At 57.4% G+C, this 13889-nt stretch overlaps 5 protein-coding genes across 6 annotated transcripts in view; all 5 read left to right on the plus strand.

Annotated features, from left to right (window-relative positions):
• The first annotated feature begins 1832 nt into the window (after window positions 1-1832).
• Window positions 1833-2690, plus strand: LOC132741587 (uncharacterized). The gene has a single exon (XM_060729790.1). The coding sequence runs from the start codon at window positions 1833-1835 to the stop codon at window positions 2688-2690; it is 858 nt and encodes a 285-aa protein (XP_060585773.1).
• A 756-nt stretch (window positions 2691-3446) lies between these two features.
• On the plus strand, window positions 3447-4097 carry LOC132741582 (uncharacterized). The gene has a single exon (XM_060729782.1). It carries the CDS (start codon window positions 3447-3449, stop codon window positions 4095-4097), a length of 651 nt encoding a protein of 216 aa, XP_060585765.1.
• A 1441-nt stretch (window positions 4098-5538) lies between these two features.
• LOC132741583 (keratin, type I cytoskeletal 9-like) lies at window positions 5539-6337 on the plus strand. The gene is made up of 2 exons (XM_060729783.1): window positions 5539-5894; window positions 6148-6337. Exons 1-2 carry the CDS (start codon window positions 5539-5541, stop codon window positions 6335-6337), a joined length of 546 nt encoding a protein of 181 aa, XP_060585766.1.
• A 1588-nt stretch (window positions 6338-7925) lies between these two features.
• Window positions 7926-8759, plus strand: LOC132741584 (octapeptide-repeat protein T2-like). Its single transcript, XM_060729784.1, has one exon. The coding sequence runs from the start codon at window positions 7926-7928 to the stop codon at window positions 8757-8759; it is 834 nt and encodes a 277-aa protein (XP_060585767.1).
• Window positions 8760-9544: 785 nt separating this feature from the next.
• The window catches only part of LOC132741585 (cAMP-dependent protein kinase type II-alpha regulatory subunit-like), a 90029-nt gene continuing 85684 nt past the window's right edge, over window positions 9545-13889 (plus strand). For both annotated transcript variants that reach the window (XM_060729785.1, XM_060729786.1), the window contains exon 1: window positions 9545-9765. The gene's annotated coding sequence lies outside the window, so the exon portion shown is untranslated. The remainder of the gene's footprint in view (window positions 9766-13889) is intronic.

Below are 13889 nucleotides of genomic sequence, written 5' to 3' on the forward strand. Positions count from 1 at the left end.
CCCTCGGGGACCCCGGGCCCGCGGGGGGGGCCCCCCCGGCCGCCCCGGGGGGCCCCCCGGGGCCCGGCCCGGGGGGGGGCCCCCCCCCCCGGGCCCGGCGCGGGGGCCGGCCCCGCGGGGGGCCCCGGGGGCCCCGGGGCCCGGGCCCCCCAGGGGCCCCCCCGGGGGGGCCGGCCCCCCCCGCCCGGCCGGGGGCCCCCGGGCCCGGCGGGGGCCGGGGGCCCCCCCCCCCCGGGGCCCGCCGGCCCCCGGGGCCCCGGGGGGCCCCGGGGGGGGCCCGGGCGGGGGGGGGCCGGCCGGGGCCCCCGGGCCCCGGGTGGGGTGGGCCCCCCCCCCGCCCGGGGTCCCCCCCTGGCCGCGGGGGGGGCCGGGGTTCCCCCCCGCCCCGGGGTCCGGCCCCCGGTTTTGGGGCCCGGGGGGGGGGCCGGGGGGGGGCCGGGCCCCCCTGGGGGCCCCCCCCCGGGGGGGCGGGGCCCCCCAGGCGCCCCCCCGGGGGGCCCCCCCGGGCCGGGCCCGGGGCCCGGGGCCCCCCCGCACCGGGGGGCCGTCGGCGGGGGGGCCCCGGGGCCCCGGGGGGGGGCCCTGGGCCCGGGGGGGGCCCGGGCCCCCCGGGGGCCCCCGGGGGCGCCCCCCGGGCCCGGGGCCCCCCCCCCGCCACCCCGGGCCCCCCGGGCGGGGCCCGGGGGCCGGGGCCCGGGGGGGCCGGGGGCCCCCCCGGCCCCCCCCGGGGGGGCCCCCCCGGGCCGGGAGCCAGGGCCCCCCCGGGCCGGGGGCCCGGGCCCCCGCCCGGGCCCCCCCCCGCGGGCCGCGGCCGGGCCGGGGGGCCCCCGGGGGCCGGGGGGGGGCCCCGGCCCGGCCCCCGCCGGGGGTGGGCCCCGGGGCCGGGCCCCCCGGGCCGGGGTGCGGGCCCCCGCGCCGGGGGGCCCCCCCCCCGGGGGCCCCGGGGGGGTTGCGGGGCCGGGCCCGGGGGGGCCCCGGGGGCCCCCGGGGGGCGCCGGGCTGGGCCGGTGCCCGGGCGACCGGGGGCCCCGCTCGCCGCCCCCGCCCTCGCCGCAGCGGGCCAAGAGGGCCCGGGCCGGGCGGCCCACCGCGCTTGGGCGCGGGCCCCCGGCGGCCGCACCGCTCCCCACGCGGGCACGGGCGGCGGGCCGCGGGCCCCGGGGCCCCGCCGCGCGACGGCCCAGACCCGCGGCCCCCGGGAGCCTCGACGGCGGACACGCGCCCCCCCCCAACCGCGCGCGCGCGCCCGGGGACGGGCGGGCGGGGCGGCGCCCGGGGGCCCGGGCGTGGGCGCCCGCCCGCGGGACGCCCACGCACGGGCGCGCGCCCGGGGCCGGGAGGGCGCCCCAGCCGGCCGACGGGCCGCGGCAGGGGCCGGGGCGCAGCCCCACGCCGCGGGGCACCGGCACCGGCGGAGCAGGGGGCGCACCCGGCCCGGTGCGGGCGGCAGCCCGGGGCCGGGGCCGGCAGCCATGGAGGACAGGCGCGGGACAGCGGGCAACGCACGGGCAAGAGAAGAGGAGACCGGGAAAGGATCGGGACCGCAAGAAGCACTGTAGGGAAGGGCGGCGGAAAGGACCAGAGCGGGGGCAGGGACCAGAGAGGGGGAGAGGGAGGACCATGGGAGAGCGGAGAGGGGAGGACGGAGATCAGGGACCCCGCAGAGGGCGGGACAAAAGAAAACAGGGAAGGGGTGAAAAAAAAAAACGGGCCCCCCAGGGGGAGGGGGAAAGGGAAGGCGAGCGACCCGGGGCAGGGGGAAGCCCGGGAGAGCAGGGGGGCGAGGAGAAGGCTTACCAGGACGGAGGGGGCAGGGGGGGGCAAGGAAGAAAATGACAGTGGGGGCAAGGAGAAAAGGCAGAGGGCAGGCAATACAAAACGCGGACATGAGGGCAGGGGATATGCGCGGGAGGGGAAACGCGGGAGGTGTGGACCACGGAGACGGACAGGAGGGGGGCAAAGGACCGGGAGGGGGGCGGCCGCCGGCCGAACAAGGCAGGCAAGGCGAGGTGGCGCAAGGCGGAGGAGAACGGGGGAAGAGAAACGGCGGCACGCGGAGGCAAAGTGCCGGGGCGAGGCAGGCGCCGAAGCGGCCAGAAGCGCCGGGAACGAACAGCGGAAAAAGCCGCACCCGCCCGGCCAGGGGCGGGGCGGGGGGCGCGGGGGGCGGGGGGCCAGGAAGGAGGACCGCCGAGAGACGAACCTGGCGGCGGGCCAAGGGCGGGAAGGAGGGCAGAGCAACAGGCAGAGGGGGGGGCGACAGCCGGAAAAGGGACGCACGGCGACGGCCAGACCGGAGCAAGGGGAAGCGCGACGGCGGGGCAAAGGGACAGGGAACGGGCGGGGACAGAAACCAGAAACAGTGCGAACAACCGGGGGGAGGCAACGGAACGTGGGCGGAGATGGGGGAGAGAGGAGGAGAAAAACCGGGAACGAGGGCGGGACAAAACAACACGGGGAAGGAACGGAACCCAGGGGGAAAGAAAACACAGAGGGGATGTGGAAAAAAAGAGGGAAGAGAAGGGGGAGTAAGCAGAGCAGGACAGGGGGAGACAGGGGGGGCAAAGCAGAGGAGGAACGGAACAGGAGAGAGCACACGACGAGGAGGGAAAAGGAGACGGGGAGGAGAAAGACGGGGCGCCGGAGGGAGCGCGGGAAGGGAGGGGGGAGGGAAGAGGGGACGGGCATAGCGGAGCGGGCGGGGGCGAAGAGGCCGAGGAGAGGCTGAGGAGGTGGCCAGCCGGGCAAGGGCCAAAACGGAGGCGACGGGGCCGCGGAAAAAAGTGGGGGAGGCCGAGGGACGAAGAGAACGACGCAAACCGGGGGGTAAGGAAGGGGGGCGTGGGGGGGGAAGGGCCGAGAACCAGTGCTGAGGGAAGGGGGAGCGGGAGAGGCGGGAGAAAGGGAGGGAGAGAGACAAGGGCGGGAGCAGGCGGGGCAAAAGGGAACGAAATGGGGGATGGGAGAAGAGGGGGAGGAAAACAGAGGGGGAAAGAAGCGGGCGGAGAGCAAGGGGGGAGCTAGAGCGGGAGGGGGCAGCAACCAGGGGGGGGGGGCGAAACCAGAAAGGGAAGGGGAGGAAGAGGCGGAAAAAACAGAGGAAGCGAAACTAGAAGCAGGAGAAGGAGAGAGAAAAGGGCAGCGGCCGAACGGTGGGGAGGAGAGAAGGATGAAGGCAGAGAAGGGAGAAGGGAGAGACAGGGAAGGGGGGAAGAGGGGCGAGAACAGAGGGGCGGGAAAGAGGGAAGGCGCGGAGGCAGCCGGCGAGAGGGCGAAAAGGCGAACAGAGAAAGGACAGGGGGGGGGCAAGCGAGGAACGAAGAAAACCGAGGGGAGAAGAGGCGAGGGAGAGAAATAGGGCTAAACGCGAGGAACGGGAGGGGTACGCGAAGGACGCAGCAGGACGGAAAGGGGAGCCAACCAGAAAGAGAAGAAGGGAAACAGGGATGGGGGCAAGGGAGGAGCAGGTGGCCGGGGAAGGGACGAAGGGTGGGAAAAAGAAGACGAAGAGGAGGAAAGAGGCGGGAGGGGGGGAGAAGGTAGAACACAGGGAACTGCGAGGGCAGGCAGGGGCCGAGGCGGAAGAGGGGGGGGTGAAGAAGAGAACGCTAGGGACAGAGGAGCGAGGGAACGGGAGGAGGCGAAAGACGGGGGCGGAAGACGACAACGCCGGGAGGGCAGGGGGGGCAAGGGCGGGGAAAAGCGCAAGGGGGAAAGGGGGAACGGAAGAACGGGGGAATGAGACTCCGGATAAAGACAAAAGGGCAGGGAAGGGAGGAAGTCGGGAGGGGAGAACAGATGAGACAAAGGGAGGGCGGGGCAGACAAGGGGAAAAGCGAAAAGCGGAAGAAAGGGGAGGGCAAAGGGGGCAGGGAAGAAAGAAGAAAACCAAGACAAAGTGCGGAAGGCGAAAACCCCAGCGAAGAGAGACGGGGTGGGGAAAACATGCAAGGGCAGGGCGACACCAGAAGTCGAGACAGACGGGGGCCGAAGGGAAACAGGGGAAAAGCAAAAGGGACGAAGGGGAAAGAAGGGTCGGCGAGAAACGAGAGAAAAAGGGCAAGGAAAAGGAGCAGGGAACGGCGCCGCCGGTGTGAAAGAGGACACGGCGGGGGGAAAAGCAGGCGGAACGAGCCAAAGGAAAGCTGACCAGGAAGGGGGCAAAAGGGGCAAGGGGGGAGGGGACGAGGGGGGAGCAACCCGGGGGAGGGGAACGAGGCGGGGCGCGGGCACAGAACCGAGGGGTGGCGAGAAGGGGGCAGGGGGGGAGGGAGAGGTGGACAGGAAGGAGAGGCGGGCGGGGCGGGAGAAAACAGCGGGGAAGCGGAAACAAGGGGGCGGATAGCAGCGGAGAGGGAAAAAGGGGGGAGGGGGGGGCGGGGGCAGTGCAAGGGAACAGGCGAAGAACGTAACAGGGAGACGGGGAGGGGGGAGAAAAAGGGCAAAGGGAAAAAAGGAGGGCAGCGAGAGGAGCGAAAGGAGGGACCGCGTGGAAAAGAGAGTAAAACGGGGAGAAGAAGCGGGAGGGAAAGAAAAAAAAAAGAGGACGGCAGCGAGGCCGGTCGAAAGGGGGGAGTCAACCGAAGAAAGGGAGGAAGGGACAGGAGTGGAAGCGAGCGACAGGGACGGAAGAGAAGGCAAAAGGGAGGGAGAGCGGAGAAACGAAGCAGCAAGAGAGGAGAGGACAGGCAGGGAAGAGACGAGAAAGGAGCGGGAAAGAACACGGAAAGGGGGGCAAGAGGAGGGTGGGGGAGCAAGAGGCAGGCCAGGACAGAGGGGCAGGGAGTCAGGGGGACAAATAGCAGAGGGGGGAGGGGCGAGAAGGGACCGGGGGGCGAGAAGGAAAGGGGGGAGGGAAAGAGCGAGGGGACGGGGGTGGGGAAGTGGAAAGAAACAAGAGGGGAGGGGGGGCGACAACGACGGAAGGAGGGCAGGGGAAGAGCCCGCCGGAGACGAAAAAATGGAGGAGAAAAGCGCAGGGGCCAAAAAAAGCGAGGGACGGGGGGGGGAGAAGGACCGCGAAGGGGGGGGGGCGGGAAGGCGAGAAAAAGAATACGGGGGAAGGAAAGGGACGGACGGGGGCGAACCAACCGAGAGAAGGAAAGCAGGGGGGCAAAGGGGATAGGGGAGGTACCAAGGGCAAACGGGCAGGGGGACGAGAGGGGGAGGGGCAAACGAGGGGCAGCCCGGCAAGTGTCAAGAATGAGGCGTCACGAGCGGAGGGGGGGGACCACAGAGGGGGAGGGTGGCAAAAAGAACAAGCCGCAGCGGGGGAGAAAAGAGGGTAAAAGGTGACAAGGGGGAGGACGGACGCCGAGACGGGGAGACGCGGGGCGGGAGGAACCAGAACGGACGCAACCCACAGAACGCGGAGAGAGGGAGCGAACCCGGGAACGATGCAGCCGAGGGCTGAACACCGAAAACCGGGCGCAGCGGAGGGAGCAAGAACCAGGGAGACCAGACCAGGGGACAAGAGGGAAGACTAGCAAGGAGCAAGAAAGCGCGGTGAAAAAAAGAGAACGGCGGGGGAGGGAAAAGATGGGGCAAGGGGAGAAGAAAGAAAGAAGAGAGGCGGCAATAGCGGACGCAGGGGAGGAAGGAGAGGGGAACGGGGGGAGAGGGGGTGGCCAAAATCCAGTCACGGCCGGCGGAAGCAGGGCCGGAAGGAGGAGGCAACCGAGGGCCGGGGAAAGCCCAGAACGGGAGGCAAGGGGCGGGGCCAAAGGGGAAAGCGGGGCCAATAACAAGGGCGGCGGGGGAGAAGACGGTGCGAGCAAAGAAAGCAGGGCGGACAGGAGGGCGGAGCAACAGGGGAGGCAAGGGCAAGGGCAAGACAGCGAGGAGAAAGAGAAGGCAAGAGGAGAAAGGGCGGGGGAAGGAGGGGGAAGAGACGGGTAACGACAGAAAAAGGGGGAACGAGAGGCGGCGAAAGGACACACGCGCGCCGCAAAACGGACGCAAGTGGACGAAGAGGCACCGCCAAAACGGCCACAGGGGGACGAGAGGCGACGCAAAAAGGCCAACACGCCGAACGGACACCGCGAACGGGGGGGCGGAGGGCGGGGGGCGGGGGGACACGGCCGGCAGAGAGGAGAGAGAGGAGAGGGAACCGAGGGAGTGTGTGTGTATATGTCTGTATATATGGAGGGAAGCAGAGGGGGAAGGAAAAGCAGATGGAGGCGAGGCCGAGGGGGCGAGCAGAAAGAGGGGGGGAGCAACGGAGGGCAAGAAAGGGAGGAGGGAAGGACACGAAGAGAAGGGGGCGAGGAAGCACAGAAGAGAAAAGAAGAACGGGAAACGGGAACAAGAGGCAGGGGGCGGGGACGCGGCCGGGTGACGAGAGGGGAAACGCGAACAGGAGCGCGCGGGACGCGAATGGGGGAGAGCGCAAAAGGAACGGGAAGGCAAAAGGGGGAGGACACGAGGGGAAGAGGGAGAGGAGGGGAAGAGCGGGGAGGAAAGGGCGGGAGGAACACGCCGGCGCCGCGGGGGAGGGGAGAAAGGAGAACAAGCGGCGAAGCGGAAAGGTCGCGCAGAGCGAACACACCGAACGCGCGAGTCGGCAAACGGGGTGAGAAAGACGAAAGGAGCAAGGAGGACGAGATACGAAGGCGAAAGGCAAGAGGGGCAAAAAGGGCCTCAAAACAGGGCCCAGGGCGAAGAAGACCAAGCGGGGCGGGCGAGGGGGCGGGGGAACGGGGCAGGGCAGACGGGGCAGGGGGGCAACGGAGGGGCCGGGGCGGGGAAAGAAAAAGGGGGGCGGAGAGGCAAGCAGAGGGCAGGGGGAAGGAAAGAGGGGGGAGGGTGGGGGGGGAAAAAGGAAAAGGGAGAAAGGCCGGGTGCAGAGCAGCGGGAGGCCGTGGAGAAAGGCAGGGGGACGGGGAAAGAGAAAAGAAGGAGGGGGAGGGGGGAAAGGGAAGAGGGGGAAAAACAGAAGCGAAAAACAGAACCAAAAAAAAAAAAACCAACGCCGACACGGGGAGGCGGGGCAGGAAGGAAAAAAAAAAGCAGGGCCCGGGAGGAAAGAGGGGAGGCGGGCAGGGGGGCCACGGTAGGCCCCGCAGAGGGTGGGGAGAGAAGGCAAAAGAGGGGGGGAAAACAAGAGCGGGAAGGAAGGACAGAGGAGAGACAAAGCATGCAAACAGGCAAAACACAGGGAGCAGGGGCCACGCCGCCGCGGAGGCCCGGAAAGGAGGCAAAGCAGAAAGGGAGGACAGGGGGAAACCCGGGGAACAGGGAAAACAAGTGCCAAGGGCAAAACCGCAAGGAAACCAGGGTGACGGCCCCAGGGCGAGGGGGGGGACAAGGAGCGGAAGATGAGCAGAAGACAACCGCAAGGGACAGGAAGGAGGAGAAGCAACCGGAGGAAGAAAGCAGCGCCGAACGAAGGTCGAGACGGGACAAGGAAACATAAGAAGGGGAACGGGAGTCAGGGGGGAAAGGAACGGGACAGGGGGAGGCGAGGAAAGGGAAAGGCAGGGGCGGCGGGGGGAGGAAAACAGAGGAGCTGAACAAGGAACCACAAGGGAAAGGAGAGGCGGAAGCACAGAAACCGGGCGCGCAGAAGTGGGAAGAAAGCCAGGGAAGAAGAAAGCAACAGAAAGGCGCGGAAAGGTCGGGGTGGGGGGCGCCAGAAGGGCAGAAAAGGTGAAGGGGGGAGAGGGAAACCAAAGGGGGGGGGGAGGGCCCCAAGGCTGGGGCCCAGGGGGAACGGTGAGGAAAAGGGGCGAGAAGAACGAAGGGCATACAAAGCGGAGAGGCAAGGCAAGGGGGAGGGGACGGAAAAAAGGGCGAAAAAAAAAGGGCGGGCAACGGGGAGGTGAACGCCAGACCGCGCGTAGGCAGAAAGCGAGCGGGCAAACGCGCGCGGCCACGGGGAATGGGTGGAGGGGAAAGGCGCGGAAGAAACCGGAGGAATGGTCGAAATGAGGGGGGGGAACACGCGAAACCGGGGGGGGAAACACAGAGGGGACAGCAGGGAGCGGGATGCAGTGGAGCGGACGGAAGCAGGGGAGAGCTATGAAAGAAGGAAACAAGAAGGAGAAAGGCGGGTGCGACGGCAGGTGCGGAAACGACGGGGGGGGAAAAGGAGGGTCGCCGGGGCGGTGGACAAGGCTGGACGCAGGGGGAGCGGCCCGGAAGGGGCGGCGGTGGGGGTACAGAGAAAGGGAAGGAACGCGCGGAAAAAAAAGGGAGCGACGGGAGCAGGGGAACGAACAGAGGAGGCCGCGGAAGAGGGCGCGACCAGGAGGGGGGGGGGCGGACAACGGAAAAAAGAAAGGTCGAGAGGACACGAGGGGAAGAACACGGGGACGGGACGGCAGTGGCGCGAGAGAGAAACAGAGCGGGAAAGCGCGCGAAGGGATGCGGGAACACGAGTAGGCGGCGGCAGGGAAAAGGAAGGCAGGGAACAGTGGGGGACGGGGCGGAGGAGAGGAGGGGAGAAAGGAGAAGAGGAGAGGCGGGGGAGAGGAAGAACGAAGGGTAAACGCGGTGGAAGGCAACGGCGGGGGCCAAAGGAGGAGCGCTACGACAGGGCAGAAGGAGAACAGGCGGAGGCAAAGAAGGAAAAAACGCGAAAACGGGCCGGGAGGGGAGCGCAAGAAACACAGCGGGCAAAAGAACAAAAGGGAGTCAGAAGAACGCTGGGACAGCGGCAGAGGGAGCCAGAGAACGCGGGGACAGGGGAAAAGCGGGAGAGAGCGGGGGAAAGCCGGGGGCCGTGGAAGGGTGGCAATGGGGGCAGGAGAAAGGATTGAGTGAGGAGGGAGGGCAAGGAGGAAAGACGGCAGGCAAGACGGGGGAAGGGGCAAAAGAAGGGGGAAAGGGGACGGAAAACGACCAGAGGGGAAGCAAGAGGCGAGGAAAAGGCCGGGGGAAGGAGGGGTGGGACACACAAACAAGGGGAAGACAGGGCGGAAGAAGGGGGAAATGTTGTAAGTTCCGAAGAACTCCGTGACAGTTATCACAAGAACTCCTGAACAAGTTATCATAAGAACTCCATCCTTCGTGTAACACTTCCTCCCCCGTGGTACTAGTTTCTTTATAGATAAAAGTTTTAAGTGCAGCTGTTGAAAACGTTGTTGTTTTAAATTTCACCTCATCCTAGCTTTCAAAGATTCTTATTTTATTTCTCATGAAAAGTAAGTCACGTAATAGTTGGTTCACATCATGTAAATCAAGAACAAATCTATTTATTTTGAACCTAATGTTTATTTATCCTATTTATGAAATACAAACGTTAGCAAGATGTTTACAAAGTCGCATTCATACCTGGGCGTTTTAATTGTTAAATGTCTTCTGCTACACTGAAATAATACAATGAAGTATTTTATAGGTGTATGACGACATCATTATAGTATTTTATTTACCATTTGACTGCTTTTGAATGCAAACAAACACTGCTTTTGAACAACAACAAAAAAACCAAATCATTTTTAGGTGAATTGATTTTATGTAAATCGTAAGAGGTAGTTTTATATTTCATGATATTTGATGTCAAGCATCATAATCAATTCCTTTATATCTGTTTAAATATTGTAAAAGTAGTAACGTCATAAAACTTCTATTTAACTTGAAAAAAATAGTAACCAGTTACAAAAATTAATTAATATCCTGTGAAAACTATGATTGATATAAATGTAATGTGATAGTAAGATATTTTATTACTATGATACAACGCCCGGTTATATTATCAGTCGTTCTTTTCTGCTGGATAAATCTGTTCTCAATAAACATGGGATGTCAGTAGTAAAGCTTTTCAAGGTATTGTCGTTTTTTGATTATTTTATATTGATTGTGCATTATTGCTAAAGCAGCAATTAAGCCTCCAAATTCATGCTAAATTTCATGAAAATTTTGAAAATGTATCTAAAAGTAAAATAATGTGAAGTGAACAAAGAAAGAACTTTACAAATTGCAAGCGACACTCACAAACTACGTAAATTACCAAAAGAAAGGTCAAAATATGCATAAATAGCACTTAATTACTGCGTTAGTCATGCAAAATCGGTCAATAATCGCACATAACATGTAAATTATAACTTGCTTTAGTAAATTTTTCTTAAATTTGATTTTTTTGGATAATTTTTTGCTAATCGGGAGGCATGCATCTTTAAATCAATAATCAAATTGCATTTGAAATTCATGTCCAAAGATAAACTTTGATTTTAGCTTGACGTTCCGAAGAACAGTGGAACTAAGTTTGACTGTCCTTACCATTTGGTTAAAGTTTTGCGTGCAACTTCAAACAAGTATTTGAATGTAAATTTTTTAAGACCCATACTTCTGATTTTGATTTTGACTAAATAATGGCCCTTTGATAACTTTCAAAACTCCTAATTTAAGTTTAAATTCCCATTTTCGTCACTTAAAGCAGGTGACTGCATTAATGCTAAATATATTTGATGCAACTATATCATCAATTTAGATACATACTTTATATTATCAAACAACATCAGTGCATTCAGATTTGATTTTTTTTTATTTCAGGTTTAAGTTATCAAACATCATTAACAATTAACAGTCAATAAAGTTATACAATGTGAAAAGAAAATAATACTAGTATCGTCTAATATTTCTTAGCTTTTGTTATTTATTTGAAAAATAATAAATGAGTGAAACACTTTTCACTTTTGAAAAAGAACTAACATTAAAACCGCCAGAACAATTAAGTACAGAGCTTAATTGGCGTACATCGTTAGCGACAGTACGACAAGACGAAAGTCCGACAACGCGCCGTTTTGCGTATTGTCCTGTTGTCGCTAGCGCCAACATGTCCTGTTGTCGCTAGCGCCAACACGACGCACAAAAGCGTTACAAGTCAGACACCATACATAGATGTTTTTCATCAATTACAGTCTCTTGCTGATATCTAATGTCGCATCGAATCAAATTATCATTATCGTCATGTGTGATCTTCTAAATACATGACACCAGTCAAACTCACAGGATGTCGTCATGTGTGATCTTCTCAATACATGACACCACTCAAACTCACAGGATGTCGTCATGTGTGATCTTCTCAATACATGACACTACTCAAACTCCCAGGATGTCGTCATGTGTGATCTTCTCAATACATGACACCACTCAAACTCACAGGATGTCGTCATGTGTTATCTTCTCAATACATGACATCACTCAAACTCTCAGGATGTCGTCATGTGTGATCTTCTCAATACATGACACTACTCAAACTCCCTGGATGTCGTCATGTGTGATCTTCTCAATAGATGACATCACTCAAACTCCCAGGATGTCGTTATGTGTGATCTTCTCAATACATGACACCAATCAAACTCCCAGGATGTCGTTATGTGTGATCTTCTCAATACATGACATCACTCAAACTCCCAGGATGTCGTCATGCATGTGTTATCTTCTCAATACATGACATCACTCAAACTCCCAGGATGTCGTTATGTGTGATCTTCTCAATACATGACACTACTCAAACTCCCAGTATGTCGTCATGTGTTATCTTCTCAATACATGACACCACTGAAACTCCCAGGATGTCGTCATGTGTTATCTTCTCAATACATGACATCACTAAAACTCCCAGGATGTCGTCACATGTGATATTCTCAATATATGACATCACTCAAACTCCCAGGATGTCGTCATGTGTGATCTTCTCAATACATGACACCACTCAAACTCACAGGATGTCGTCGTGTGTGATCTTCTCAATACATGACACCACTCAAACTCCAAAGATGTCGTCATGTGTGATCTTCTCAATACATGACATCACTCAAACTCCCAGGATGTCGTCATGTGTGATCTTCTCAATACATGACACACTCAAACTCCCAGGATGTCGTCATGTGTTATCTTCTCAATACATGACATCACTCAAACTCCAGGATGTCGTCATGTGTGATCTTCTCAATACATGACACTACTCAAACTCCAGGATGTTGTCATGTGTGATCTTCTCAATACATGACACCAGTCAAACTCCCAGGATGTCGTCATGTGTGATCTTCTCAATACATGACACCACTCAAACTCCCAGGATGTCGTCATGTGTGATCTTCTCAATACATGACACCAACTCAAACTCCCTGGATGTCGTCATGTGTTATTTTCTCAATACATGACATTACTCAAACTCACAGGATGTCGTCATGTGTGATCTTCTCAATACATGACATCACTCAAACTCCCAGGATGTCGTCATGTGTGATCTTCTCAATACATGACACCACTCAAACTCCCAGGATGTCGTCATGTGTGATCTTCTCAATACATGACACCACTCAAACTCCCAGGATGTCGTCGTGTGTGATCTTCTCAATACATGACACCACTCAAACTCCCAGGATGTCGTCATGTGTGATCTTCTCAATACATGACACCACTCAAACTCCCAGGATGTCGTCATGTGTTATCTTCACAATACATGACATCACTCAAACTCCCAGGATGTCGTCATGTGTGATCTTCTCAATACATGACACTTCTCAAACCCCAGGATGTTGTCATGTGTGATCTTCTCAATACATGACACTACTTAAACTCCCAGGATGTTGTCATGTGTGATCGTCTCAATACATGACACCACTCAAACTCCCAGGATGTCGTCATGTGTGATCTTCTCAATACATGACACCACTCAAACTCCAGGATGTCGTCATGTGTGATCTTCTCAATACATGACACTACTCAAACTCCCAGGATGTCGTCATGTGTTATTTCTCAATACATGACACCACTCAAACTCCCAGAATGTCGTCATGTGTGATCTTCTCAATACATGACATCACTCAAACTCCCAGGATGTCGTCATGTGTGATCTTCTCAATACATGACACCACTCAAACTCCCAGGATGTCGTCATGTGTGATCTTCTCAATACATGACACTACTCAAACTCCCAGGATGTTGTCATGGGTGATCTTCTCAATATATGACACCACTCAAACTCCCAGGATGTCGTCATGTGTGATCTTCTCAAAACATGACACCAATCAAACTCCCTGGATGTCGTCATGTGTGATCTTCTCAATACATGACATCACTCAAACTCCCAGGATGTCGTTATGTGTGATCTTCTCAATACATGACACTACTCAAACTCCCAGTATGTCGTCATGTGTTATCTTCTCAATACATGACACCACTCAAACTCCCAGGATGTCGTCATGTGTTATCTTCTCAATACATGACATCACTCAAACTCCCAGGATGTCGTCATGTGTGATCTTCTCAATACATGACACCAATCAAACTCCCTGCATGTCGTCATGTGTTATTTTCTCAATACATGACATTACTCAAACTCCCAGGATGTCGTCATGTGTGATCGTCTTTTTTTTTACACATGATCTTCTTTTTATATCAAACCACTGAAACTTTCAGGACGTCGTAATTTATAACTTCATAAAACTTATTTAAACCTATTTCCAGACATATAAAATAATTTTAAGAAACCGATTTACTTTACTTTATTGAGACTTGATGGTAAAGGGGATTTTTATTCACGGTGAAATAAAACCAAATTAATTACAGAGACAGATGTCCTTTTTTTGTTAAAATCGAACTGAAATTAAAAAAGGCGGAACAATCGCCAAGGTGTCCCGATTGGGTTATTTTCGAATTGACGACGTATAATAAAAAATATTTCTTTAACCCCCCCCCCCCCCAAAAAAAAAATAAATAAATAAATAATTAATTGATAATCAATCGGATGCCTGAAGTAGCTCAGACAGGACGACGTAATGCTTTTCAATAATCAATTGGAAAAACAAACTTTATAGATAACGGTTATTGTTTTCAATTTGTTTTCATGATTATTGACAAATAGTTCTAAGTTATCAAAAATCGGTGTATTTGTTCTTAATGTAAAACAATAAAAAGCGACATCCTGGAAACACGAAGCG

The sequence above is a fragment of the Ruditapes philippinarum genome, unplaced genomic scaffold (genome assembly GCF_026571515.1).
Source record: "Ruditapes philippinarum isolate M1 unplaced genomic scaffold, ASM2657151v2 ctg5425_1_1_1_1, whole genome shotgun sequence".
In the NCBI taxonomy this organism is placed as follows: domain Eukaryota; kingdom Metazoa; phylum Mollusca; class Bivalvia; order Venerida; family Veneridae; genus Ruditapes; species Ruditapes philippinarum.